Genomic DNA, 27,493 nt, shown 5'->3' on the forward strand with positions numbered 1-27,493 from the left:
TTTACCAAACAACCAAAACATGGGTACATCGAAATTTATCACAGAGCAATGTGAATTATCAAAGAAACAAAAACAATGATTTTGGATTTTAGTTTTTTCAATGTCTGACATTATTGATGCATGTCGCAAATGGTGGTGGTTTTGTACAACACTTGGCTCGTCTGCTGCTTTTGTGAGCTCATTTTGAAGTAAGCGGCTAAAATGAAGTTTTCACCGTCTCGTCTTTGTGAAAGTCGAACGTTTTTTCCTCACATATACATGTATAATACAGGGTGTAGCGGCCATATTAATCATCAAATATAAGTAATTTTGGAGTAATTTGTTTCTCTAATTCCAAACTTTGCAAAGTTTACACTGATTTTACCTCTTGTGTGTGAAATATATCGTCTGAAGTTTTCACAAAAGAAAAGTGAGAGCAAAACATTGAACTTAGTCTTTCGAGACTCGTGTTACTTCAATGATAGGTTATATCTCCAATACTGTATAGCCACCAGATTACAGACGAAAGCGACAAAAAATCTTTTCTGGCATTCGGGAAAATAAGTAACACATACATCGTAACTTATGCCATTCAAAACGTGCATAAGCCCACAGTTGCATGATCAAGGCCGCAAAAGGGGTTTACTAGGTAACTCAAAGAAATAAGGAATGATTGTTGTTTTGACGTCACTAACTTGAACTTACCTGCAGTACAGACACAAATAAACGTCATGACAATGAAAGTACGGGCAAGGATCCCCATGGCTGTGTGGACTGAAAAAGAGTGAAATATACAAAAAGTTAAGTTTCTCAGATTGTAGTACATATAGGAGGAGCTATTGCCTCTTAGGATGACATTGACTTTTTGACAAGTCCTAGGCTCAATATATATTGTCAAGGAGAAGAGGTCTCCCATAGAACTTATATCAGGATTCAGGAAGTGTCAAAATGTCGTTCCGAAAAAATTGATTTGATAATAGATCTCCCTTCGAAATTGCCTCAAAGGGAATACCTGTTATCCCAGAGAACACTTCTGACTCAAGGGACCCAAGTGTGTCGCTGAAGACAATTAAAGTCAACTTTGAGACTCATGGGAACGAAAGAAACGTGTAGTTTCTCACATTTTACAATGCCGATCACGTGGCCCTCATTGTTATTTCCTACATGTTTCCTACTAATTCTGTGTGCTTGCTTATAGTACCTTAGAGTCAAAAAGGGATAACAACAGTAGCAGATAGCACATCGCTGCATGTCGTTCTAGGATGTAACAGATTGGTAACATCGACACAAAAAAGGCACAAAAGCTTATCCTGACAGACTCACCATAATTAATTGCACGCTAATTAAAAACAAGTAAAAAACTCAACAAAACACAGACGCATTACAGGTAAGGCATCAAAATTATTTTACGTATTAAAAGCTTACAGAAAAAGATAACTCTCCTTCAAAATAACATCCTCTGCCGATCCACAATAAAAATAATAGGATTCCTTATAATTAAATTAAAAAGGAAGAAAAGGAACACCACACCCCAACCGTCACCCCAAGGGGGTGGGGAGGAAAAAGTGGACACAACAAATGTATCATTATTCATGTGTATCGAAGAAAAAAAAATAATGAACAGCTGCGTATAAACAAACACCAACCGAAAACAAACGAATTGAATGCTTATGTAAGATGTACCGTCAGAACACTGAGTATACTGATTTTGACTTCTCCTCTGTGTCTTCCATATTAATCAAATTGAGGTAGAAAGGCAACCTTAATTCGAGCAATTTTACAACTCCGCATGACTGAGACAATACGATCATAAAGATCCAAATTTTGTAGCATTAGGCTTCTGTAAGTATGCCTAGCCCTTCTGCAGCACGTTTGAGAAGTTTTTCTTCGGCTCGATAGCGACAGAGATCATAAAATTGGGTGGGTGTGAAAGAATTACAATCCTTTTCGTACGTCAGTTTTACACTTTTGGCAAACTTTAGCATGCGTGATGGATGGATGGATGAATGTATGGATGGATGAGGAATTTTCGTTCATAGTCTCAAAACCAGGTGGCCTTCTTTTAGACCTACCTTGTTGTGATGACAACACTTCCAAAGAGTATAAAAAAATACTTCGGGTGTCGCCAGAGTATAGACTTAGGTCAATACATCTCTTTGAGTGAGAAAATGTTGTATGGAATGAGGTCAGACACACATCGGATGACTGCTTTGTCAACCATGTCTGCACTAGCTCTTATGTGAAAAGTGCTAGTGGTGTCTGCTATACTTAAGGTGAAAAGAATGGCGCGAAGAACCGATCGTTTGGAGTGCAAAAAACAAAGCGACAAGGGTCTGATCAACAACAATAAAATAGAGATGATCACACACCGCTGAACACAATTCTTCAGCAGTATTGTATGCCCCGATATGATGATTTTCACTGTGGAATGTCTCGCTTTGCTATTAAAATTGTTAGTGTAACGTGAAGCATTTTCACTAGTCGACGCTGACAAACATGTATTACTTCTCATGTCACCATAGTGACCGTTACAATGATGCAGAGTGATTGCTTCTTGTTGCATTTTTTTTCGAGTGGGTACGTTTCTTGGTTCCAAACAATTGGGCAATTTGTTAGACCATCGACAATCGACGTTCGCTGATAGAAATCAGAGAAATCACCAAAGACACTCCTGCCATCACTGGTCTTACTGATGGTAGATATCATTCACGTCTCTGTGTAGCAATTATTTTTATTTTGAATTTTATAGCAAGCCCGTGTTACTCTTCCCCGGAAAATTGTTCAACGTATATTTATATTCGAAATTATTATAGAAGTGTCTCCAAAATACCTGGTAACATTTTTTTATTTGCAAAATGAGGGGGGAATGCCATAATTGTTAAATTTTTGAGAAAATAATTTCAAGTTGCAAAAAATTATCTTTCACTCATCATGACAGGAAAAATGTTCAGCACAACTCATAGAGTCATCTGTTGTAGCCTTCATAGACTGGAAGTGAATGTTTGGATTCGTTTTCATTGTTTTGTCGCCTCTTATGTGAAGTGGTAGCGATACAAGACTATGACATAGCTGTGTATTATTCACAGCAAGGTCCATTGTCCTGTCTTGCAACACGAGCCTATATGGGATTAATGTTCGTGAAAAACACGCCCTTCCCGGTAGATTGCGGAAAAGTTTGCCTAAATTCAAAACAGGCTTATGATATGGCAGTCTGCGACACCATCGACCATTGTTGTAAGTTTGACAGAATTCCGAGGGAATCGTCAAAGACACCAAGTCGCTTCTTCTTGAATCTTAACTTTGCTTATATTTTGTGGTCCATCTCCTGGACGGTTTTCCTTTAAGTCTTCTAAATTTGTATCAAGTGTCAGGTACTGGCGCTACACTTTTAACAGAGTTTGTATTCAACACAGGGTCAGTTGTTGGAGTAGACTTTTGTTCGGAAATGACATTATGAATAGGTAGATCCATCAGACGACTGTTTTGTCAACACCACCCCAAGACAGTGGCGCGAACTCACAATTCTATAAACCCTGAAAGTCAACAACTTAGGTCGGAACAAAAGTAACTGAACACGGAGGCATTTTTTTCAGTGTAGTTGGAATCGAACATTGCTAAGAAATATTATGTCACCCTTTATAAACGATTACTTTTCTTTATGATTTGCCAGTCTTAAGCACAGGCTTAACAAGGTCACGTAACCTTGTGGAAGACTCCTTGGTCTACAAAGAGCTATAGCTGTTGGGGGAGACTATTGTTCAAATGTGAAAAGATATTATCGGATGACTGCACTGGCACATCCGCACTTTTGAAATACAATTAGAATGCCTGCACGGTGAATGAATGCCCCAGATGGTGTAATCGAGTGGCGCTAGCTGACAATATTATTTCTATCACAGACAAACATATACTGTCTATATTTGTCTGTGTTTTTATCGACAAATTTACTCAGACTGGCAGTAAGTCGCGAGAAAGAAAAGCCATTTTTCTGTGACGTGTCACTAGGTATAAACAGGATTAAAACAGAGTTTAATACAGTTCAGTAATTGTGATATTTCGCAACTAATGATGCTTGAATGGTCTTTAAAGTCCAGGCGCCTTTGTATGAATTCGTTAATTTCTAGTCCTTGAAAAACAAACGCAATTTCTTTTTGAATAAATTATTTGTGTTATTGCCTTACAGCACTCCCTGAGATAACTGTAAAGCAATAAAGTGTAAAAAGGGTATTATTTACTTTTGGTATAGGGTCAATTATTTCTTTGCTATTACCATGACTGACTATCACAACAATGCATTCATCCGTTCTGCTTTCCTACACCGGCATCCATAATGACCTGTTTTAGATTTCCCCCGATGATAGGTACGAGATAATATTCAGAAAGAACATCAATCAACAGTCAGGAGACAAATTGCACCACAAGACTTAAGCGGACAACACAAACCCGCATTCATTCCATCGTCCTTGGGCGTCAGGGGCACACGGACGACGGCAGACCTCTATGTGAACTTATGGCCTATATACTGGGTAGTCTCCATCATTTGGAGTCATTACACCCGGACTTCCATACATAAACACTAATAGTACACACATTTCCATAAAGGAATATTATCATTAAGCTTGCCTAAACCCGCTTCCATCCAAACTTATTCGCTGAGGAAATAAACTCAATGTGCTTACACACAGGCAAAACGTTGTACCTCAAACACATCGTAATTCAATCCGTCCGCCAAAATACCCGTAATTGATGTGTGTCTGGCAGCGGTAGCTATGGAAGCGACGCGCTCTCGATACATACATCATCAGGAATATTAAGATGAGGCCGATCGGTCAAATTATATAAAGCACAGTTAAATCGATGTTCCTTTAAACGGTGAAGGTGGCATTTTTGTCAGAATATTGAATGACGTCACTTCCGACGAAAATGTCATGAAGGTATAAATGTATAGTACAACGATTGGTACGCTTACAACTTACGGGAGTGGACAATTCTATAAACAGCGAAAAATCATGGCTGATCCCAGGGCTAACTAAAGAGAGATATATACATAGCTGCACTGATGACAAAAATTTGAACAAATTGTACATGCCTCCAAATCCCACACACATTGCCGGTCAGGTCCTCAGATTGGCACAGCCGGTCCACATTCAACACGTTCATGATATGTAGCCAGAGACTCGAGTGTCTGTGATTCGCCAAAGCACTGCAAAAGCATATATTTGATACGATGCTTGTACTAGTCACGTATTTCTACTGATCTCGGGACTTTACCTTTTGGCCTCTCACTTATATTCTAGAGACTCTACAAACCTGAGGTAGAAGTATTCGAAATAGCTTCTTAGTCTTGTACTTACTGTCGGCAAACGCTTGAAATCAATATGCCCGGAACTTGAACTTGACAGCAATGCTTCAGAGCGTCATACGCACCTATACGTATAGTGTCTACGTTGGTCAGACAAGCTATAGGCCTAATGTAAGTCTTTCACAATCACATGACCCTTAAAACGGCGAACGTGGTCGACTTGAAACCACACCTTTTTCCAGGGATCTGTTCAACGCTTACTCATTAATATTTATGAGACCTCGCTATAATTTATTACTCGTGGAATTTTCATCAAGCAGAACAGAATTATTAAAGCCCCAGTGCTGCTAACTTTTGATGATAATTTCACCATTTTTATTTTGAATGTGAACAATAATTCCTTGTTCTTCTCCACAAAGAATGTTGATATACACAGTATCCAGCTTGTCAACTCAGCCCCTATGGTTGTAAAGTGCATTGTTATTGTTGAAAACTGACTTCTGGTCCGGACTAGAATTCAAATGTAAACAATATTCATGCATTTTACACATATAGACGCTAAGTTGACAAGCTAAATAGTGGGTGTTTCAACATTCTTTGGGGAGTAGAATAAGAAGTTGCAATTGATTCATAAAATAAAAATAATTAAAAAACCATTGAAAGTTAGCAGCACTGGGGCTTTAAACCTCGGGTGTAACAGAGAAATCAACAACGGTAACTTCCATGTCCATATACTTTTGTGTACGATTGAGATACCATACACAAAGACAATGTCGATATATTGAAACTGCTTTTCAGATTGTTTGAGACACATGTACATGCAGAACGCTAACATGGATAATACACGAATTTCTGTGATTTTACTCGAAATCTTGATGAGCAACCTATCAAGTACTGTTGTGATTGTGGTGTCCATGTCAAGAATATGGGCCCTTTGCAATAGGCGACGCGATATATTGTACCAACAAATTCGAAGGATACGTTAATTAAGAGTGATTCTAAACAGCACCATGTAATACTATATATAGACTTGTTCAAACAACAGCTCAATTTTGAGTGATTGCTTCATCCAGCAGTATTTCGTTAGACTGTAACAAATGAGGAAAGGAGGTATTTTCCCGGCGAAGGAACTGCTTATGGATAGGATAGTTGAAACGAGATGCAACAGAGAGAATAACATTACTTTGGAGAAACCGCGAGACTTTGTACACTTAGTTTGCCTGTTTAAAGATGTCTATATAAATAAAGGAGAAGGCAGCACGATTCGCAACCATTTTCTTTAGGACAATCTGAATTAAGTGACGAATAATGATGCCTTGAAGCCCAGGCATTTTTCCAGGTCCTTTCCCAAATATTGGTTATTGCAAGGCAGAACTTAATTGTCATTTTTCCAGACGGGTGCATGAAGACCTCGCTTTCCACTAACATCTCAATATTAACCAAGGAAAATTAAAGGCACTGCTCGCGATCCCTGGGATCGCCTTTGTCTAGTCTGTAAGAAGATTATTGAGGTGTGATAGCCTTTTGTTTTCCATCGAAATTGTAATCTGGTGGGTGAAATTTCTGATGAGACAATCTGGTGCATGGTGCCAACCCAGGCCTTTAAGCTCTGTGGGTAGTCACCATGACCTTCGGTATTCACAAAGCAGAATAAACCCTGAGGATATTTATGCACTCTATGGGATATTCATTCCATCTTTTACACAAAACTTCTGATGATCAGCGGAAATTCAAGTGTGAATGACACAGTCTTTATCAGTCATGTCAGTATGTTCTGGATCACATTTTCTAAAAATTGAAAACTTACTTTAGTATATCATTGAAGGAATAAAGCGTGCAGCGCCACCTTGCCAGTTAAGTTTTGGCTTTCCTCTAGGTCTTGCCCATTAACAAACTTAGATGCTCACTGCTGAGGTCTTTATTCCTATGATAATATCAATAAATCTAAGCAAAACCCCTATTCTTGCAAACGTTTTGCCTACGAGAGACAGTTTTGCCCAAAGGTGGACCATGGACAAGAAAATGTGAAAACGTACCGGGAAAATGTACAGCAATCGCGAAACGTTCACTTATGGTGCAGTGTGTGTGCGACGATGATTCAACCTCCATTAATGTAATAATCTCATTATAAATGTAATATTAACCACAATTGTGATAAAATCAACCACAAAGGTTACAAAACAGTCAACCATTAATGTAACAACTCGGAGCCACACTATAAATCAATAAACTTGAACTTGTATATGATATCGATGGTTTATTTATCAATGCCGTAATAACAAACTTTAAATGTAACAAGACTAGTGTAATGCACTGCCTACTTAGTACTTTCCTGAAACTATGTTTCCTTTCTAACCAGCGCTTAATTGTTAGCACGCAAGGCATGGTATTGTAATTAAATATGTTTATTTCACTGAAAACGTATAATATCTATAATTTTCATGATAAGTTTTTACATTAGAAGGAAATAAATGGGCTAAAGACCGGCGTTAAATCATAGACTGTGGGGCCGTTAAAATCTTTACGCAGGATATTCTCACATAGATCACTGTCTATTTATAAGTATGGTCATCAACTCTTCCCCTTAGCACATCAAGGTTTCATCTTTACAAGACTTACTTTTGGTACACGTTATCGTTTATCTTATTAATACCGGGTCAATGACTCTAAATAATTTAAAACTTTTCTAAACAAGAACCCTAGCACATCACACGATCGCCTTCTATATATATATCCATAATGTAAAAAAACACTTTACCATGTATACGGTATCCAACTTATCAAAGTTTTACCTGGGGTTGGAAGGGTACATAGAAATGGTATAATTTTAACTGTAAAATAACCGAAAAAAAACCCAAACAAACAAAAAAACAAACAAACCCCATGTTCAATGTAATCAACACAATTGCTAAAAAAAATTACCCCCTCCCGCCAAAAAAAACTATCAAATATTTCGTAACTCTGCATTGCGCATATCAGCTATACCTACTGATGATACACGTTCTCCAGCTGTGTTGACTTGCTCAAAGTATGTGGGCATATAAATATTAAAACAGTAAATCTATGGAATAAACTTCAGTAGACTGTCCCATTAGTGCAGGCTGTAAAGTAGATCGGAATGAACGCGATGTCCCAGCCGGTAAAAGCTGCCGAGAAGGCCAAGCGAAAGGGGCCAGTCTACTGTGACCACAGCTGTGTATCTGGGAGGTAAAGCTTCAATGCTGAACACATGATTTACTGTGACGTGCTCTCGCTGCAGCATACTACGTGGCCTCACGACTTCGGGCACACATCAATCTCTTTTGCCCAATAACCAACGACCTCGGGCAACATACGGATTAACTCATTGGCTGTGACAGTGTGCAATGGAAATCTATCTGTCTGTGGAAATCTGCAGAAAAGGCTGTTTCGATTGACGCAATAGTACCATTGGTGACCGTGTGACTTTGCGGTTCCCCAAATATCGCCGACATGTTCTGTCATGATATAGGCCTACAAGTGATTCCGAACTTTTAAGTATTTGAGTTTTTTTACCTGCACTATGCAGACTATGGATAATGAATAAAAAAGCTCGACATAATCCAAATTATGGAATCGGTAAATTTAAAGTTCATTTGATCCTTTAATATCATTAGCGATTTCAGGACGCCTTTATCTTCCGCTCTTGGACCTTGATGAAGGCACTTCGTTACTATGTGAAAGACTGTCCCGTACCACAGGCGCTCCTTAGCTGGGTAGTCTGCTAAATAGATCGATTTTCGGATAGATTATCGATCCCGTGGTCGATATGCCCACCACTGCAACCTAAATCGATCTATCGATCCCGTGGTCGATATGCCCGCCACTGCAACCTGAATTTAGGTTGCAGTGGCGGGCATATCGACCACGGGATCAATAGATCGATCCGAAAATCGATCTTTTTAACAGACTACCCAGCTGAGGAGTGCCTGTGCCCGTACTAAAGTTTAACATGGCTTAATCGAGTTGGATGAGTGATATCCAATTACTAAAGAGTTCATTCATTAGTACACTTGGCAGTACCTGTCATCCGTAGCCGACTGATTAAATTTTCTGAGTCAATGGTTTTGCCTAATTAACAACTGGGCAACTATGGCGTTGAATGCCTGCCAAAATTAAGCTATGACATTTGTAATTACGACATGCCTTTCGCAATTACGACATGCCATGATGAGATGCAAAATGCGAAAATATGCCATTATGCGATGCAAAATGCAGACATGCCATTATGCGATGCGAAATGCAGACATGCCAGCGCCAGTAGGCCTGTTTGTATTTAGGTAGCATTGCATCATGGGTATCTCGGCCGCCCTCTTCGGCCTTGTTGTCGTTCGACTATTAAACCACGTTTCTACCGTCCATCCGTGTTTGTCTACTTACTGGCGTGGTGGCAGCGACGAGACGAACCTCATCGCATCAAAAACTTTCATTGGTCTCAACAGCACGTCAAATCATCCACGGGTGGACTTGCTTTGCCTATAGCGGTAGGAAGATCACCTTTTCTCAGTGACCTCAGTGTATATAGTCTTTCGACATAGAAACCATGGCCAGCGCACGAGCGCCAAAGCAATGGTCTCTGACTAAGCATGAAACCATCACTTCCTTTGAGGCTTGGCGCCAAAATCTTCAGTACATCCTTTCGTTAGACGCAAACTTCGCCACCTTCCTCGACGATGGATGCAAATGGGGTAAGAAAACTAAGACTACCCCTTTGCGCGGGTTTGTTGATGACGGAGAGAATGTACCGGAAGCAAAAAGACGCACAGCGCAGCAGAAAGTCACACACTTAGAGCTGATGTTGGGCCAAATTGCCAACTACTGTCCCGTCATTTCACGCAATACCATAATCAGAAATTCCACCTCCGTCTCAGCTATTTGGCAAGCTATCCGCCTCCACTATGGATTCCAATCTTCGGGCGCCCACTTTTTAGACTTCAATGACATTTTGTTAGAACCAGACGAACGCCCTGAAGACCTTTATCAACGGCTTGTTTCCTTCATTGAAGACAACTTACTCATCAAAGATGACGATATCACACATTTTGGTCAGCGACCAGACTTTGACGAGGAAATGACACCCACTCTAGAAAACCTCATAGTTCTCACATGGTTACGATTACTACACCCTGGCCTACCCAGATTAGTCAAGCAACGTTATGGAACCGAATTAAGGTCAAAAACACTGGCATCACTCAAACCAGAGATTTCCCAAGCCTTAGACACACTGCTGGACGAAGTGCATTCGTCCTCCGACGCAAAGGTATTACGGTCAGCACAAATACGGTCAGCACAAAATCGCAAACAACGTGCCAAAACTTGCCCACTGTGTAAACAGGCTGGCAGACAGAGTTACAATCACTTTCTTAGCGCTTGTAAATACCTACCTGCTGAGGACCGGCAGTATATTACTAAAACCCGTCAAACCACATGTCTCGATGACGATTATCCTGACGATTCGCAAGATGACATGCAAGAGCATTTTGACTCCATGACTCTCACAACAGACAATCCAGTTCGCACCTGTCGTGTCAATACCAAGCAGTCGCCATTCTTTAAAGCATTTTATGGGCACCACCCAGTCAGTTTGACACTGGACTCAGGCGCTGAAACCAACATGATCAAATTGTCTGTTGCCAAGTATATCGGCGCCATGATCAAAACAAGCACTCAACGGGCCCTTCAAGCTGATGGGCAAACCCCTCTTCAGGTGAAAGGCGAGACTCACATTACAGTAACCCGTAACAACATTGACCTCACCCTTGATGCACTTGTTGTCGAAGAACTTGACGTAGATATTCTAGCTGGTATGCCATTTATGACCTCAAATGACATCTCCATTCGCCCTGCAAAACAACAAATCGTCATAAAGGGGATAGATGTCATACAGTATGGATCCTCACCATCCTACTCTACCTCATACGCTGTTCGTCGCACACATTCGTTCATGGTAAGGTCACCACCAGCTACCACCATCGTATGGCCTGGAGATTTCATTGAATTATCTTTGCCTCCGGAAATTGACAAGGACAACACATTTGCCATTGAGCCGCGCTTCAATTCAGCCAGCAACCGCCATCTTAAACTGTCACAGTCATGGCCACAACCTACCATAATTGACTCAGTTGCAGGCAAAGTACGCCTGTGCAATGAATCGACCATACCACGTGTGATTCAAAAGAATGATCATCTTTGTCAACTCAGCCATGCTACATCCCCACAGACAGCTGACACAGATACCAACATACCCCATATTACACCAGTACGTCCCTTAGCTACGGATCATCACTCCTCAAACGTACAACTGGACCAAGATTCCATCTTATCGGATGAAAACAGGTCACTATTTCGAAATTTACTACATCGTTACGATGAAGTATTTGAGCCAACTTTCACTGGATACAATGGTGCAAAGGGTCCCTTTGAAGCCTCAGTCAACATGGGGCCGGTCGAGCCTCCTCAGCGCAAAGGTCGTGTTCCCCAATACGCAAGAGACAAGCTCGTAGAATTACAACAGAAGTTTGATGAACTTGAGAATGCAGGAGTTTTCCGTCGCCCAGAAGAAATAGGAGTAACAGCTGAATACTTAAATCCGTCATTCCTGGTGAAGAAGTCACAAGGGGGATTTCGACTTGTCACAGCATTTGCTGATGTTGGCAGATACAGTAAGCCTCAGCCCTCACTTATGCCTGATGTCGACTCGACTCTCCGCACTATTGCTTGCTGGAAATATATTATAACGACCGACTTAACCAGTGCATTTTATCAAATACCGCTCACAAAGTCCTCAATGAAATATTGCGGTGTCGCCACACCGTTTCGAGGCGTACGCGTTTACACCCGTTGTGCAATGGGCATGCCAGGATCGGAAACTGCCTTAGAAGAACTGATGTGTCGTGTGTTAGGCGACTATATCCAACAGGGCACAGTTGCCAAGATCGCTGATGACCTATATTGTGGCGGAAACTCACCCCAAGAGCTACTCCAAAACTGGGAAAGCGTCTTGAGGGAGCTTTCAAAGTGTAACCTGAAACTATCTGCCAAGAAAACTGTTATCTGTCCACGATCTACAACCATCCTGGGATGGATATGGTCAGAAGGCAAACTCACAGCAAGCCCTCACCGTGTTGCAGCCTTAGCCTCATGTCCACTACCTGAAACAGTACGTAGCCTACGGTCCTTTATTGGTGCCTTTAAGGTACTAGGTCGCGTGGTACAACACACCTCCCATCTCTTAGCACCTTTAGAATCTGCTATAGCGGGCCAACTATCTCATGAGAAGATAGAGTGGGATGACAACCTTCGTGAGAAGTTCCTCTCAGCACAACAGTCCCTCAGTCACAACAAGACAATCGTCCTCCCTCGCCCATCAGATAGACTTTGGATTGTCACTGATGGATCCACCACCAAGCATGGATTAGGCGCAACATTATATGTCACACGAGATGACAAACCATTGCTTGCTGGCTTCTTTAGTGCCAAACTTCGTAAACATCAAGTGTCATGGCTACCATGTGAAGTGGAAGCGCTATGCATTGCAGCTGCTGTCAAGCACTTCAGTCCGTTCATCATACAGTCTACCCACCGAGCTTGTGTTCTCACAGATAGTAAACCCTGTGTCCAAGCCATTGACAAGCTATGCCGTGGTGAATTTTCAGCCAGTCCACGTGTCACGTCATTCCTATCCATTGTAAGCAGATATCAAGTCACTGTTTGCCACCTTTCCGGCTCTGCCAATATTCCATCCGACTTCGCAAGCCGCAACGCGCCTACTTGCAGTGAGCCTCGTTGCCAAATATGCACATTCATACAGCGTACAGAAGATTCAGTGGTCAGATCGCTATCCGTTTCTGACATCATCAACGGCCAAGTACGACTACCGTTTGCCAGCAGAGCAGCTTGGATCAATATCCAATTAGAGTGTCCTGATCTACGCCGTGTACATGCCCACCTTAAACAGGGAACTAGACCCTCCAAGAAGATTACAAATGTCAAAGATGTTAAACGGTATCTCAGTACTACCACAATCGCAAACGATGGTCTGCTCGTAGTCAAACACCATGAACCCTTCCGTCATACATCAGAATTGATTGTTGTCCCACGTGCTGTACTTGATGGCCTTCTTGCTGCCATACACATCAAACTAGATCACCCATCGAAACACCAGCTCAAACTGGTCATGAAGCGTCATTTTTATGCGCTTGACTTGGAGAAACACATTGACCACGTATACGAATCGTGCCATATCTGTGCATCATTGAAGAAGTTGCCAGGAAATATTCTCCAACAGTCAACTGACAATGTTCCAGAATGTGTAGGCACCTCGTTCGCAGCAGATGTCCTCAAACGCAACCGCCAACTCATCTTTATACTGCGCGAAACCACCACCTCTTTCACGTCCACATGCATCATTGACGATGAGAAGCACTCAACCTTACGTGACGCCCTCGCACGTCTCACCATGGAACTACGCCCACTAGATGGCCCTAATGCCGTTATTCGTGTCGATCCAGCACCTGGTTTCCAGGCTCTGACTTCTGATGGCACGCTACACAAACTCCGCATCGGCCTCGAACTTGGACGGACCAAAAACCAAAACAAGAACCCAGTGGCTGAGAAGGCAGTGTATGAATTGGAGGAAGAGCTTCTACGTCAAGAGCCCTCTGGTGGTCCAGTCACTCCACTCATTTTGAGCATTGCCACTGCTCGCCTAAACTCACGCATAAGGAGCAGAGGTCTTTCCGCCCGCGAAATGTGGACACAGCGCGATCAATTCACGAATGACCAGATACCACTCTCAGACCGCAACCTCATAATCCAACAGCACAACCAACGCATAGTCAACCATCCATACAGTCAAAAAGCAAAAGGACATGATGGGACATTTCGTCATGAGACTATAGAAGTCGGGGACTTGGTTTACCTCCATGGTGACCAGAATAAGTCGCAAGCAAGAAGCAGATACTTAGTTACCAGCATTGATGGAGAATGGTGCTTCATCAAAAAGTTTGCAGGATCGCAACTGAGAGCGTCCTCCTACAAAGTCAAACGCAGCGAATGTTATAAAGTTAAAAGCCAAGTCACCTGCCGCCCTGATACAACCTACATGGACCGTTACTCAGAGGACCACCAGGTAAATGACTATGCCATCCCTCTGAGCGCCAGCAACATGCCTTTTGACAGTGCTCAGCCACGCTGTCATGAAAAGCCACCACAGGAACCACCCGCTGAGCCTCCTAACATGTGCACCGATGCTCCTAAGCCACCAATAGAACTTACCCTACCCGCAGAACCGGATACGTACACATCCCCAGAGATGGCATACCGAGAGCCTATACCGTACGATATAGCTGATGAGTCAGAACAGTGTGGCCAGGAAGAATCCATAGAAAAGCGTCACCAGGGAAGACCGCAGAGGGACCGTCGCCCTCCCAAGCATTTGGCGGACTATATCCTCTTTTAGGATACATTTCACTTAACATTGACACTGTCTCACTTTCCGGAAACAATTTACTGGATTTGCTCCTTTACTGTTGTTTTGACCTGCCCTTTTTCCCCGGACAGTTTATTGTTGTTTGTTTGTTTGTTTTTTTGCTGTTTGCTTGCCTATTGCTGTGTTAAAAAAAAGGAAAGAGAGAGAAAGTGGTCACGCCAGTAGGCCTGTTTGTATTTAGGTAGCATTGCATCATGGGTATCTCGGCCGCCCTCTTCGGCCTTGTTGTCGTTCGACTATTAAACCACGTTTCTACCGTCCATCCGTGTTTGTCTACTTACTGGCGCAAGCAGACATGCCATTATGCGATGTGAAATGCAGACATGCCATTATGCGATGCGAAATGCAGACATGCCATTATGCGATGCAAAATGCAGACATGCCATTATGCGATGCAAAATGCAGACATGCATGCAGACATGCCATTATGCGATGCGAAATGCAGACATGCCATTATGCGATGCGAAATGCAGACATGCCATTATGCGATGCAAAATGCAGACATGCCATTATGCGATGCAAAATGCAGACATGCCATTATGCGATGCAAAATGCAGACATGCGATGCAAAATGCGGACATGCCATTATGCGATGCAAAATGCAGACATGCCATTATGCGATGCAAAATGCAGACATGCCATTATGCGATGCAAAATGCAGACATGCCATTATGCGATGCGAAATGCAGACATGCCATTATGCGATGCGAAATGCGGACATGCCATTATGCGATGCAGAATGCCGACATGAGGAGTAGAAGCTTTGAATTAGGCTACCTTTTCCAGCAAACTAGGGGGTCATCTCATATCCACAATGCACCGGTGTATTCGCAAACATGGTCGGCCTCGAATAAGACGATCCTATGGTCTCTTGAGCTCCATGAAGGGTCTATGGTATTACGAACGAGCATCAGAGAAGTGCTTGTGTGCCCTTCTGTGGTAAGCTAGCAAGGACACCAGTTACTCAGAGTATACATATATGCCAAATGTCAAAATCAAGCAATCCGTTGAACTCTGATTTTATAAATCGCCATGTACGCTCGAGCATGGAGGTAGTAGGAGCATTCAATCTCTACTTCTCGACCTCAATTCATAACGTATGGATGATCAGTTTCACGATTTCTTCCAAAGAAAATATGTGAATGTCCATCGTCTTCTTTCTAACTCGAATGCTTTTGGAATAATCGACGACGATGTTGTCAGCCCTGTTCAGCTTGTCATTGGGGCCATTGATGTTCTGGCTAGCTCTGTGAATGATGGTTTTGAAGCCTGAGTACCATTAAACCAGCAAATTCCCGAGGACGGCCCTCGTTCAGCATTACTGAGGATCAAGTACCAACTGTGTAATCAAAATGTTTTGAGGGCTGCACGTGACATTTGATGGCATATGTGTGTGTTTGCAGGAAAACTGAAGCATGATACGTGCTGCCCTTAGATGTGAACAACTTACATATTATCCGCCTGTTGTTTGTGGCTGATATTAACAGTGATGGTCACTGTTGTTTGTAAAGGTAGCTTACTGTATTCAAGCGATGAAAATTTTGTGTTGTTCATTAAGTGAATTAACATGACCAGTATGCAGTCTATGAATTTGATGTGAAAAAAGCGCCTGGCATATTTGAACAAGGAGCAATGTTTGGGACCATCTCTAATGAGACATTGATTGTACCTGTTGTGTACACAGCGAATAAAGTATTAATTGATGTGCAAGTGACAGCACTCTGTCTGATCCATGCATAGTATTTTTGCTATATATTTTACAAAGGGTGGATAGCCACAGTTATTAAGACTTGGAAGAACAGTACCACACAATTTACAATAACAATAAATATATGCATTTATTAACAATCGCTTGAACTTCATTCAATTTTCACAATACTCATACAAGTATGAGAACAGATGGCATTTGTGACTCTACCTCAGTGTAGATCTATAAACATAGTCTTTCATGTATCATTGTGTAGCAAATAACAAACATGACTACATGAAGTCATACTGTACTGTTCCAATGGGTGAAAAAATTTGACCAGTACAATAGATGGTTAAATGTCACGTATTTCTTGTATATTTAAAATTGAGTGCTGTGTCATGGTATCAAAATTATGACAGTTAAAAATCACACACTTTACATGCAGTAAATTTGGCTTGTGTGTACTTATCATAAAATTGTAAAGTGTGGTATTGTCTTTCTTTAGATATACTAAGTGGTTAGTCTCTCTTTCCCAGACTTTGTTTGCTGCACTGATATTGAAATCCAAATTTAATCTTTAAAATCTTTGTCCTAAGTGAACTGAGTTTCCTTGTGTCATCCTTACTTTGAGCACTTTCAAGTTGGCAAAGGCATTTACATCGGTTACATTGTTTGGCAACCAGTTGGTTTTGCGTTACACCTACCATTACCAGCGAAATCTAAATAACCATGACATGGTGTTCAGAATTCATCTTTAGAAAAACCAAAAACCATTTAAAACTTTGCTCATAGTATCATCATTGCAAGCATCTGAAACCGTGGCAACTGCCTGGGCCTGCCAACGCAGCTTGCAGCTTAAATTTATTTATATAAGTTGTCGTATATAATATGAGTATGATGTGTACATTGCCAACAAAACTTTATCTACTGATTTTTTGGCATCTTGTTCTTTTGTCAACAATAAACGCACTAGCAATGGTGATAATCTAATGACAGCAGCCACAGATTAGCAACTTACAACTTGCTTGCTTTCCTTAGTGCAATAGGCAGTCACACTCATGATGAAACAGCATGAGATTATCACAGGACAAATACATGACACTATGCATGCAGTTATAGCCTGTATAGAGGAAACTAGGGTTAATGATACAGTGTCACAGAGTGAAGAGAACAACCTCAACAAGAAATCTTCAGAAAACCAGTTTTATAAGACCAAGACCCTTTTGGTTGATGGTATAAATCTTCATTGGCAATACATATCATACTCCAACTATCAAAATAAACAACAACAACAACAAGAAACTTGTGGTGGGACCCATACACCCCCAACTCTGATGGCAGTATGGGCCAACCTTATACCCAGTGATATGGACTTAATAAGTTTGACAGGTGTAGTGATTTTAAACCAGGCTTAACTTATTCAAGGGGAAAAACCTCATCAGTCTTGTTCTGCAAGCATAGGAAGCACAGAGTATGTAATGCCATAAACTGTCAATCACTAAAAACCTAGCAACATGTGTGAATTGGTAGATGTTTGCAATTTCTTTGTATCAGATATGGTTCAAATATATGTTTGCTCTTTACCACAAAATGCTAAGAATAGGGATAGTATAAAGTGTATGATTTACTAGACTTATCACAAGGCCCGAGTAATTACATTCTGGATTTGCATTCACACATGCACATGTTTTTTGGAGGTTTCATGAAGAAAGAACACTGTATTTGAACACCAGTAGGACTTTACCCTTAGCTTTTTGCCTACAAATCTATGAATTTTAGCTACTACTCTGTGAATATGTGACAAGGTAACATATTGTAGGTACAGTATCTGTCGTAGTTATATTGGTATGCTTGTCTCTCTGTCCATCAACTGTGAAAGTTGAAAAGTGCTGTATTCATTACTCTGATAGTTGCTGTGAAGGTATGTAAGGGGACTGGGACAGATTATTTTTGTGTAGCATTGGAGATATGCAAATGAGCTGTACAAACTGCAAAAATAGTAAATATAAAGAGAGATTTCGAAACCTGCTCAAATAGCCTCGACATTTAGTGTCTATAACCTCAGGGGTGATTTGAGCCAGATTTGCTCAAATTGCAATGAAACTACAAATGTTTTAAATTTTTAGGCAATTTTCTCCATTCTGAAAATTCACTTTCTTAGGAATCACCTGTGTGATTAATTAAAAAATTTTATGCACCTCAAATGCAAATAATTGACATGATACTTCTACATATATTTGCATGACATAACCCTACTGGCAGATCGACATCTGTAACACACGAATTTGATACAGCATTTCTAGACATATCAACTAATTATGAAAATTCATTAAATATGCAACATAGCAATCAATTGACTTGATACTGCTTAATGACTTCTCACAGTATTACAGTACTGGAAGATCAACATCTGTATCATGTTTCATCAAATTTGATGCAGTATTTCTGGACAAAGCCCCCTAATTAGGAAAGTTCATTAAATATGCAAAATAGCAATAATTTGAATGACACCACAAAGTGTCTTTGCAAACTTATATGACACTGTGTGCTAAAGATCTATACCAAGTTTCATCAAATTTGCTGCAGTATTTCTATACATATCACCCTAATTACAAAAGTTCATCAAATATGCAAATTAGCAATTAATTGATGCAATACTGACTGTGTGCTATCAGAGCTCTGTGTGACAAACATCTTCACAAAGTTTCATCAAATTTAGTGCATTCGCTTTAGAAATAGAGCTCTTTTTCAAAAAGTCATTGTCAATGACATAGTCCCCGCTTTCTCAATAAAATGACCGTCACCCGGCCATATTTTGTCAGATCGCAAAACAATTTGATGTGCATATGCCTGACATAAGGAGTTACCCGTGTACCAAGTTTGAATAAATCGCTTCAGACGTCTCTGAGACATCTCCATGAACGGATGCACGCACGCACACGACCAAAACTATAAGTCCCCCTGGACAGTATCCGTGGGGATATAACACAGAATCTTTCCGCACAATTTAGCAGCATTCTTCAGCAGTGACATGAAACAAAAGTTCAGCATTTAAGTTTGCAACAATGTAACTAAACATGAAAAAATAGAGTGCAAATGCATGTGTTACATGTAATTGCAAGACATTGGTGTCATATCAGTTTTAATCCATGTGCAATTGCTTTACCAACAAGTTCAAAAAGTTCCTGACTTATAACTGATTGTTTTAGTACTTGTAACAGATGTTCCATTTTTCCCTCATACAAAGGTTCCTCTGTGTTTCTTGTCAGTGTTTGAAATGTCAGGTGGAAGAACTCTCTGGATGGATCCCAAACATCCACTGCAGCCTCTTCCTTAATACCAGAAATTAATGTTACAGATGGATGAATGAAAAGATCAACTTTCTTCTCATAAATGCCAAACATTTGTTGAAATGGTGACTTGGCATCTTGGATGTAGTATATCTTTGGTGGTCTAGCATGCCCACTGATAGTTGTTTTCCTCCATTCTTCAAGTGTTTCCAGGGGTGTCATAGCAGAAGGTGTGTGTTTTGCAGTGTCTGAAGAAAGAAAAAGACAAGTAACTTTGATTACATAACATTTGCATGATCTTAACTATTCCTACTGATCATGATCCTAAATTGACTGTCCTGAGTGACAAGTAATCGTTGATGACGCAGCCCCGGTTGTTAAGGTGAAGTACTACGAATTACGTCAAAATTAAGTTGTGGTGTCATTTTCTTGAAACTTTGCACACATATTCTTGGATGTTGTGCAAGTGCAAAAATGAAATAAAAAATGGGGGTCACAACGCTTGATTCCATGGAAACGGACGTTAAAATGGCGTCGTTAGAAATAAATAAAATGATATAATTCACTAAAACTAAAGAAAGCAATTATAAAACGCTTAGCAAATAAGTTAATTTCAATAAATACCAAGACTTAAGATCCATATCTATCGAATGTATAGTTTTCACGATGTTTGTGAAGAAATTTTAACATAAATATCGATTACAAAATGACGATATCGAAATTATATCACTATATAATTTTCGAACTTTCTTCCTGTCGCTTTGATGGTGTCATTTTGACCAAACTTGGCGAATAAACTCCTTACATAATACCATTTAGTTTACACTTTTTATAAAAAGGTGTCACCACGCTATTTTTTTACAACATCTCCAGGTGAATGGGTAATTTGCGCTATATAAATGGGAGAGAAATGTTAATTTTTCGCTCATATTGAATAAAAACCAGCTTCCTAGGGGGTCAAAATATGACAAGGTTATAGGTCACATGTATTTCTAAGACACTGGGTCAAAAAATTAGGTAAAAGCGCAATTTCAACAATGACAGGTGATGTTAAATACATGCACTACAAAATAACCCATTTGCGACAGGCTGGAGTTAAATCTGCGCAGAAACGTTCTAAAGCGTGTGCGCGTCCGAATTCGTCGCCCTTTACCTAATGGCTACTTCGATTACATGATTACATTTCATGGATTGTCACAATTTGCAATTGGACATACTTACCAAGGTTTACCCCTGTGAACATTCATACCAACTTTCAAAGAAGTGGACAAGCAATTTCAGATAAAATGGGGTTTTTTTTTACCAAAAATGGGGAAATTTGCCTAAAAAATACTAATAAGACTCACAACTAAGGTTACCCTTAGGTACATGCATACCAAGTTTCAGCCAAATCTGGCCAGTAGTTACGGAGCTTCAGCACTTTGCAGGATTTTACTTTTATTTGACTCATTAGCAAACTTTTTGACATTGACATTTTATTTTACCAAATTCAAATCTCCACCCCAGGGCCCAACTGTACACAGAAGAATAAGATGGCAGGTGCTGTGGTTTTGAGGTTTTGATACATGCATACATACATACATACATACATACATACACACAGACATACTTACAGACATACGTTGTTGAAATGGGTAAATACCTAAATGCGTAACTGCAGACAGACTGACAGATAGATAGACAGACAGATAGTACATACATACGTATATACATACATACAGACACATACATACAGACATACATACACATATACAGGCACACAGACAGACATTTCATGACATTTCATGGTCAATTATTGACGAGCTACTCTAACATAAGCAAGCGATGCAATCTCTGCATATCAGAAAAGCTGCACATTATCAATACTGAGAAATCTTTGCTGTTAAACAAACAATCTGAGTTGGTTTCAAAATGTCGCCACCAAAACAAATATTAATCAAAGTTTAACACCACATACAAATAGAATGGTATGTCCCAAAGATTTAAAAGAAAGTGGGGTAAGGATCCTTTAACTTCATTTGTCTGATGATTGAAGGATGCATGGACCATAAGTAATAATCTTTACCGCCCTGATACAAGTTTAGCAGGCCAAGGTCGTACGGCGGAAGGGCTCGAGTGTGAGGGCCCATATGCCGTGTGACTATGGTCTGCAAAACTTGTATCTGGGCCGTAAAGGTTTTATCATATACCGTATGGAATGATAAATATGTACTTAACATAATATTAAGATTTGTTCAGCGGTAAAAATTTGTGCGATATCAAATATTCATTGCCATTTGTGTCAATTTTTCAGAAAAGCAATGGCCTCTTCACATAGTTGATTTACTTACATAATGACATTATTTGTTTACCTGCAGAAGAACACGCAAAGCTTCATACATGAGCAACAGAGATCCAGGTTGTAATCAAGGTGTCTTAAAGAAGGACGAATGCGTGATGTAAATTAGTGTCATTTGGCACGCACTTAGGATAGGCCTACGATGGATTTCACTTGACTTTAGAAATATTAAATGTCACCAGCCCGACTCCACTGTCGCCACTATACAATCTTAGCGAGCAGACGTTTTCCTAATCTCGCTTTGACTTTATGTATAAATATAACATTCCCTGATAGCAACACGCGTTGTAACAAGTATTGAAGCAGTTCATATAGTTCAACAGTGAACACGATTGCCTATATTTGGACGTGCAGAATTCAACGCGTTCATCCAAATTTGGGCACTGGGCTGGGGCGTGATACGTTAAAAAATGCATGGATGTGAGGGTGCTTTCTCACGAAGCTTTATATAGGCACGTGAATCTAGGTATATGATAACAGATATTATTACTGTTACGCTGTACTTTGTGTACAGGGAAATGAATCATTTAGCTTACCACTTGTAGGTCCATGGTCTGTTGATGTGATGCCATGGATGTAGAACCCATCACATCTTGAACTGAATTTGTCGCTTCATCGTGGTTTTCATCTGGAATATAAATGGACAAATGTCAATGTTTTTGATGATTATTCTTCATTTTTCAATTCTATGTTGTACAGTATCTCACTGTCTATTTTACTGAGACTAAGAGTCCAATTTCAACCAAGTGTCATACTCAGCATAACTTTAGTTGGACACATACAAGAGGTTTGAACTGGTAAAGTCTACCACGTAGTCATCTTTGCAAAACTTGCATCATATGAGGAGTGTGAAAATAAACTTTCTTTGACATACATGTCGATGCTGGTAGCTGGTACTGTGAGTGTTGATACTGGGTATATGACTGTTGTGACTGTTTTGAAAGCACTGTGTGACTTTTTTGAGCTAATTTGCATATTTTCAACAATATTAAAAAATACCGCAATTATACGGTGTCGCTCAAATTTGATCAGAATTGGTATATACCAGTTTGGGTACCAAAGATCAACAATAAATGTTGCTTCTATCTGTTCAGTGCAGGATAATTCTACGTTGATGTTATGACAATGATTTCTGCACAGTACAACCAGGAAAACAACAAGAAGTATTTAAACCAGAAAAACAAGAATAACAAAAGTAAATAAGGTCTGAAACTTGAGGTACTGGAGGTCAACTTTAGCAACATGCATAGCAGAAACAGCTAGCCCCTCTTAGTTTGAGCATAGACAGTCTTCCCCTCTCTTGTCTATGGTTTGAGCAGGTCTGTTAATATGTAACAGTTCATAAACAATGACAGGATATGACTCAAGGTCAGTGGAGTTAGCCTGTCTTTAACTGGCATGCCATCACTCCTGCACATTTGCAGAATTTCCCTTTTTCTTACCTCATTTGCACATTTTTGACACTGACGTGTTCATTTGAACAACATCGCATCTCAACCCCTGCATCTACCTGTACACCAAATACTGAGATGGTAGCTTTGGCGGTATGGTAGCCTTTGTGTGTGACGGACATACATCCGCACATACATTTCCACATACATATATACAGACAGACAGACGCCACCGACTTATCATGTAAGCTCTTTTTGGTATTTATATACAAAACCGAATATGAGCTAAAAACTAAAAAAGATATTTTGTCAGAATCATATGTTCATCAACACAGGAAATATCAAGTCTGTAAGTACTACAGTTCCCCAGATATTTGAGTGGACGGACATCCTCACAAACAGACATACATACATACAGACTGACAATGGATGCCGGACGGATACCCATCCCAATAGCTTCTATAGACTATTAGTCTATAGTAGCTAAAAAAATATGTATGTATATGTTTTGCTTACTTGCCACTTATAGCTGACAAATCATAAAACACTTGATTGGAATCACGATGGTGATGTCTAAGCCTTCTTATTACTTCATCTCTGCCAACATTCCCTGCCAAACTTTCGATTAAAATATCTGCTTTCATGTTAATCTGCAAAAAGATGAGGAAATGTATGTCGGTGGTTTGTCACAATCAAAACACTACACAAAGAAAATCTTTCTGTTTAATCAGTCAAAACATTATGATAATGTTCTTTGGAAGAGCAACTATAAAAAGAAAAACTTTCAATGGCATTCTTTAAAAATCCTTTTGGAATATGATCATCATGTGCCACTGACAAAACAGCATCAAAGTCACCATAGCAAATCTGTATCATATGTCTTAAAATCTGATGAACCCATTCTGAATATACATCCGTGCAGACTAGAAAGTAAATAAGATAATAATAACGGAGTGTCTATTGACAAGCGCCTGTCAATAGACAGAACTATCCGGCTATTGACAGGCGCCTGTCAATAGACAAAAAATGGCTATTGACACGTGGGACGTTTTTCGCCAAAATTCACCGCATTTTAGCCAAATAAACTGTTCTTTCTCCACTTAAATGAAGAACACATTATTTTTCCATGAAAAATTTACAAAATAAGTGCCAACACGTCACAAATTCAACGTTTTGAACGCAGTAGCGAAAGCCGGTCATCCGCGGTGCCGTACTGTAAGCTTCATCACCCGAGCTCTAGCACGTACATGCTCTGCACAGTGCACGTATATTTTGGCCTATAGATCATACTTGTACTGTACAATACAATGTTTCAGTGTTGATTAAGCCCGTTTTGCAGTGTAAAAGTTGAAAAAAGATACTTAACGTCACAACTGTAAAGGCATTCATGGCGATTTTCGACACTCTGATCGCCTTCAACTGAGAAATGGCTATTACAGTGGTGAAGACATTGTAAAATATCGGCAGATGGCCCAAAATAACAAGGTAAAAGTACCAGAAGCACAACAAGTTGAACTTTACAGCGAAGTACGGCTTACGGCAGGAGCCAGAGCGAAAGATTCGTCAAGTCTCAACTAACGATCGGAGAGCCAACACTGTAACCTTTGACCCCCAGATCGGTTGATGTTCACCCTCTGCATGCGGCCTTGCATGTTCGTGGCATCGCAAAGTCAATGACCTTGGGTACTACAAAACTGTATCCGGAATTAAACCGTTTGGGTAATAATTTTTCCTCATTTTAAACTTAGGATTAAACATTGCAATAACTTTTAACATCATGCCTTTCTTTTTGAACGTGCTAAAAAGTTCTACAATATGGATCTTCTATATAAACTTGGCAGATAAGTTGGAGGGGGAAGCAAAATTAAGTCACACTACTCTCACAAAATTGAAACTTCTTTCTCTAACAAACATTGCTTTCTTTATAACAATATTCACAGTGCTATTCCCAAAGATGTTACAAGCTTGTTTGGTTAGTGATGAAAATATTCCTGTATGTTTGACGATTGCTACAGAGATGAAAAATGAACTCTGATTGCCTTTTTACTCAACAAATAATTTTTCTCAGCTACACTTATTAGGCTTTCAGCTGATGCCGGAAGATTTAAGATTTTTCTCCAAGCATAAGTACAATTAAAACACATGGAGAAATATAGTTTAAATGTAAAAACCTCACTTTATTTACATGCCAAAATTTGAGATTAGACAAGTGAAATATAGTTAAATATTTTAATATTAACATATACATATCTTTGTATTTATATTTGTAATCCAAAAAAATAAAATAATTTATAGAAAATGCTAATAATATATGTTGTTCATGGAGTCACACTCTGCAGCTCCACATGGCATCTTCATGTTGAAAAATATTTTCTGTGATTTCTACGCAGTCTTCATGATATCATTCATTGCATTTATAACATTGTGCAATAAATATTCTCTTTTCCTTCCAGGTTGTATGCAAATACAATAAACATTATATTGAATTACTTCAAATTTTCCTTTGTCTATTTGTGGATCTACATTTCAGAAATGGATAAAAAATCATTTTTTTCGAAACAATCACAAGGGTGCTTCCTCATCCATTTATGATCAAACAGTGAAAGTGGTTCTGCAAAGCAAAGAGAGACTGCGAAAGCAATCGCAACCAATTAAGCCACAATCTCTACCTCTCTCTTGTTTCTGGACTGGAATGCGGTTATCCCTAACAGATTTGCCTTGAACCTGCAAGTGATCATTGTTTGATATTATTTGAAATTAATTCTATCAGCAAAAACCAGAATTCCTTAAATATATTGAAGGTTCCGAAAATTCTGTTTCACAACCTTTATCATATCTCACATTTTTTCTTTAATACTCATACAAAAATCTGACTGAGAGATGCGACTCTTGCATGTGAATAAAGAGTGAAAATCATCTCTATTACATTGCTATCACATCTCAAACAAATTAAGGTAAATGATGTTTACATTTCCTACAAATTTCAACACGCAAATTATGATGATCACTTAATTTATATTTTGTCAAACTATTACGTAACCTGAAATCTGAAATATCTCCTACATATTTCCAAACTTTGTCTTGAAAATTCTGCAAAGACATGCCAGTATCTGTCAAATTTACTTGCCACATGATATGTTATACACCTAAGCTCAATAGCCTGTGTCGCAATGGTACATCATTAACACAACAGCGAAAGTTGATATCTGTGCAGTGTACTTTCATTTACCATTTTGCCTGTCTTTGCCTTTGTAAAAACCACCTGCGGTCAATGGTCATTTCGTTGAAACGGGACCGTTATAGACAAGAAGCCCTAGTTCGAGTCTGCATTCCGTTATGATATAAGGGTAGAGAGTTTCGTGCCAGTAACTGAACTGACACAAGTAGATGCCTTTCAAAAATGTGCCTCGAAACTTTTACCGAAATGGTATTCGAATAAATTTTACATGGCAGTGTATGTCGACAGTGACGTCACCTGGTCACCGTTGATGACACGTTATCGGTTAGGGTTATGACTGGGTCTTACACATGATGAAAGAGTTCGCGCTCTAATGTTGTAAACAGTGTACAACGCTGCATTTGTATTGCCTTTTCGTCGTTGTTTCTTCGTCTTTTGATCAAAGACAAGGAAAAATCTTGTCAACTGCAATTGAGAGCGAAAATGGTGCATGTCAACAGGACCGAAACCCTGCCGCTTCCAGTATGCACCGTGTACCGTAAGATGGCGGCATCATCGATCGCCGACTCGGATGCCATAGTCCAATTACACCATGCATGGTAAAGTCGACGGCGACTTTGTCCATTTTTTCGTGCAAATGGCTAAGTAAAATATTCTGAGAAGATTGAGGCAGTTTCTCTCGCTAAAATAGCGTAAAGTTTGGCGAAAAAAGTCTCGCGTGTCAATAGCCAACTTTTGTCTATTGACAGGCGCCTGTCAATAGCCGGATTCTGTCTATTGACAGGCGTTGATACGACACCGTACAAGATAAAGAATA

General features: G+C 39.8%; 1 protein-coding gene and 1 long non-coding RNA gene across 3 annotated transcripts in view; both read right to left on the reverse strand.

The window, feature by feature from the left end:
* LOC139121894 (uncharacterized) overlaps positions 1-5,535 on the reverse strand; it is a 37,207-nt gene extending 31,672 nt beyond the window's left edge. The window contains exons 1-2 of one of the 2 annotated variants that reach the window (XM_070687186.1): positions 5,334-5,535; positions 685-753 (exon numbers count right to left, since the gene is read on the reverse strand). In XM_070687186.1, the coding sequence (XP_070543287.1) occupies positions 685-742 (58 nt within the window). In that variant the 5' untranslated portion in view covers positions 743-753; positions 5,334-5,535. The remainder of the gene's footprint in view (positions 1-684; positions 754-5,333) is intronic. The other variant, XM_070687184.1, reaches the window with a different exon arrangement.
* Positions 5,536-16,601: 11,066 nt separating this feature from the next.
* LOC139121895 (uncharacterized) lies at positions 16,602-24,475 on the reverse strand. Its single transcript, XR_011549359.1, has 3 exons — positions 24,015-24,475; positions 22,644-22,735; positions 16,602-20,017 (listed from the first exon to the last, which is right to left on the reverse strand). It is a non-coding gene; the product is annotated as an uncharacterized lncRNA (long non-coding RNA).
* Between the last annotated feature and the right edge of the window lie 3,018 nt (positions 24,476-27,493).

The sequence above is a fragment of the Ptychodera flava genome, chromosome 21, assembly GCF_041260155.1.
Source record: "Ptychodera flava strain L36383 chromosome 21, AS_Pfla_20210202, whole genome shotgun sequence".
NCBI lineage: Eukaryota > Metazoa > Hemichordata > Enteropneusta > Ptychoderidae > Ptychodera > Ptychodera flava.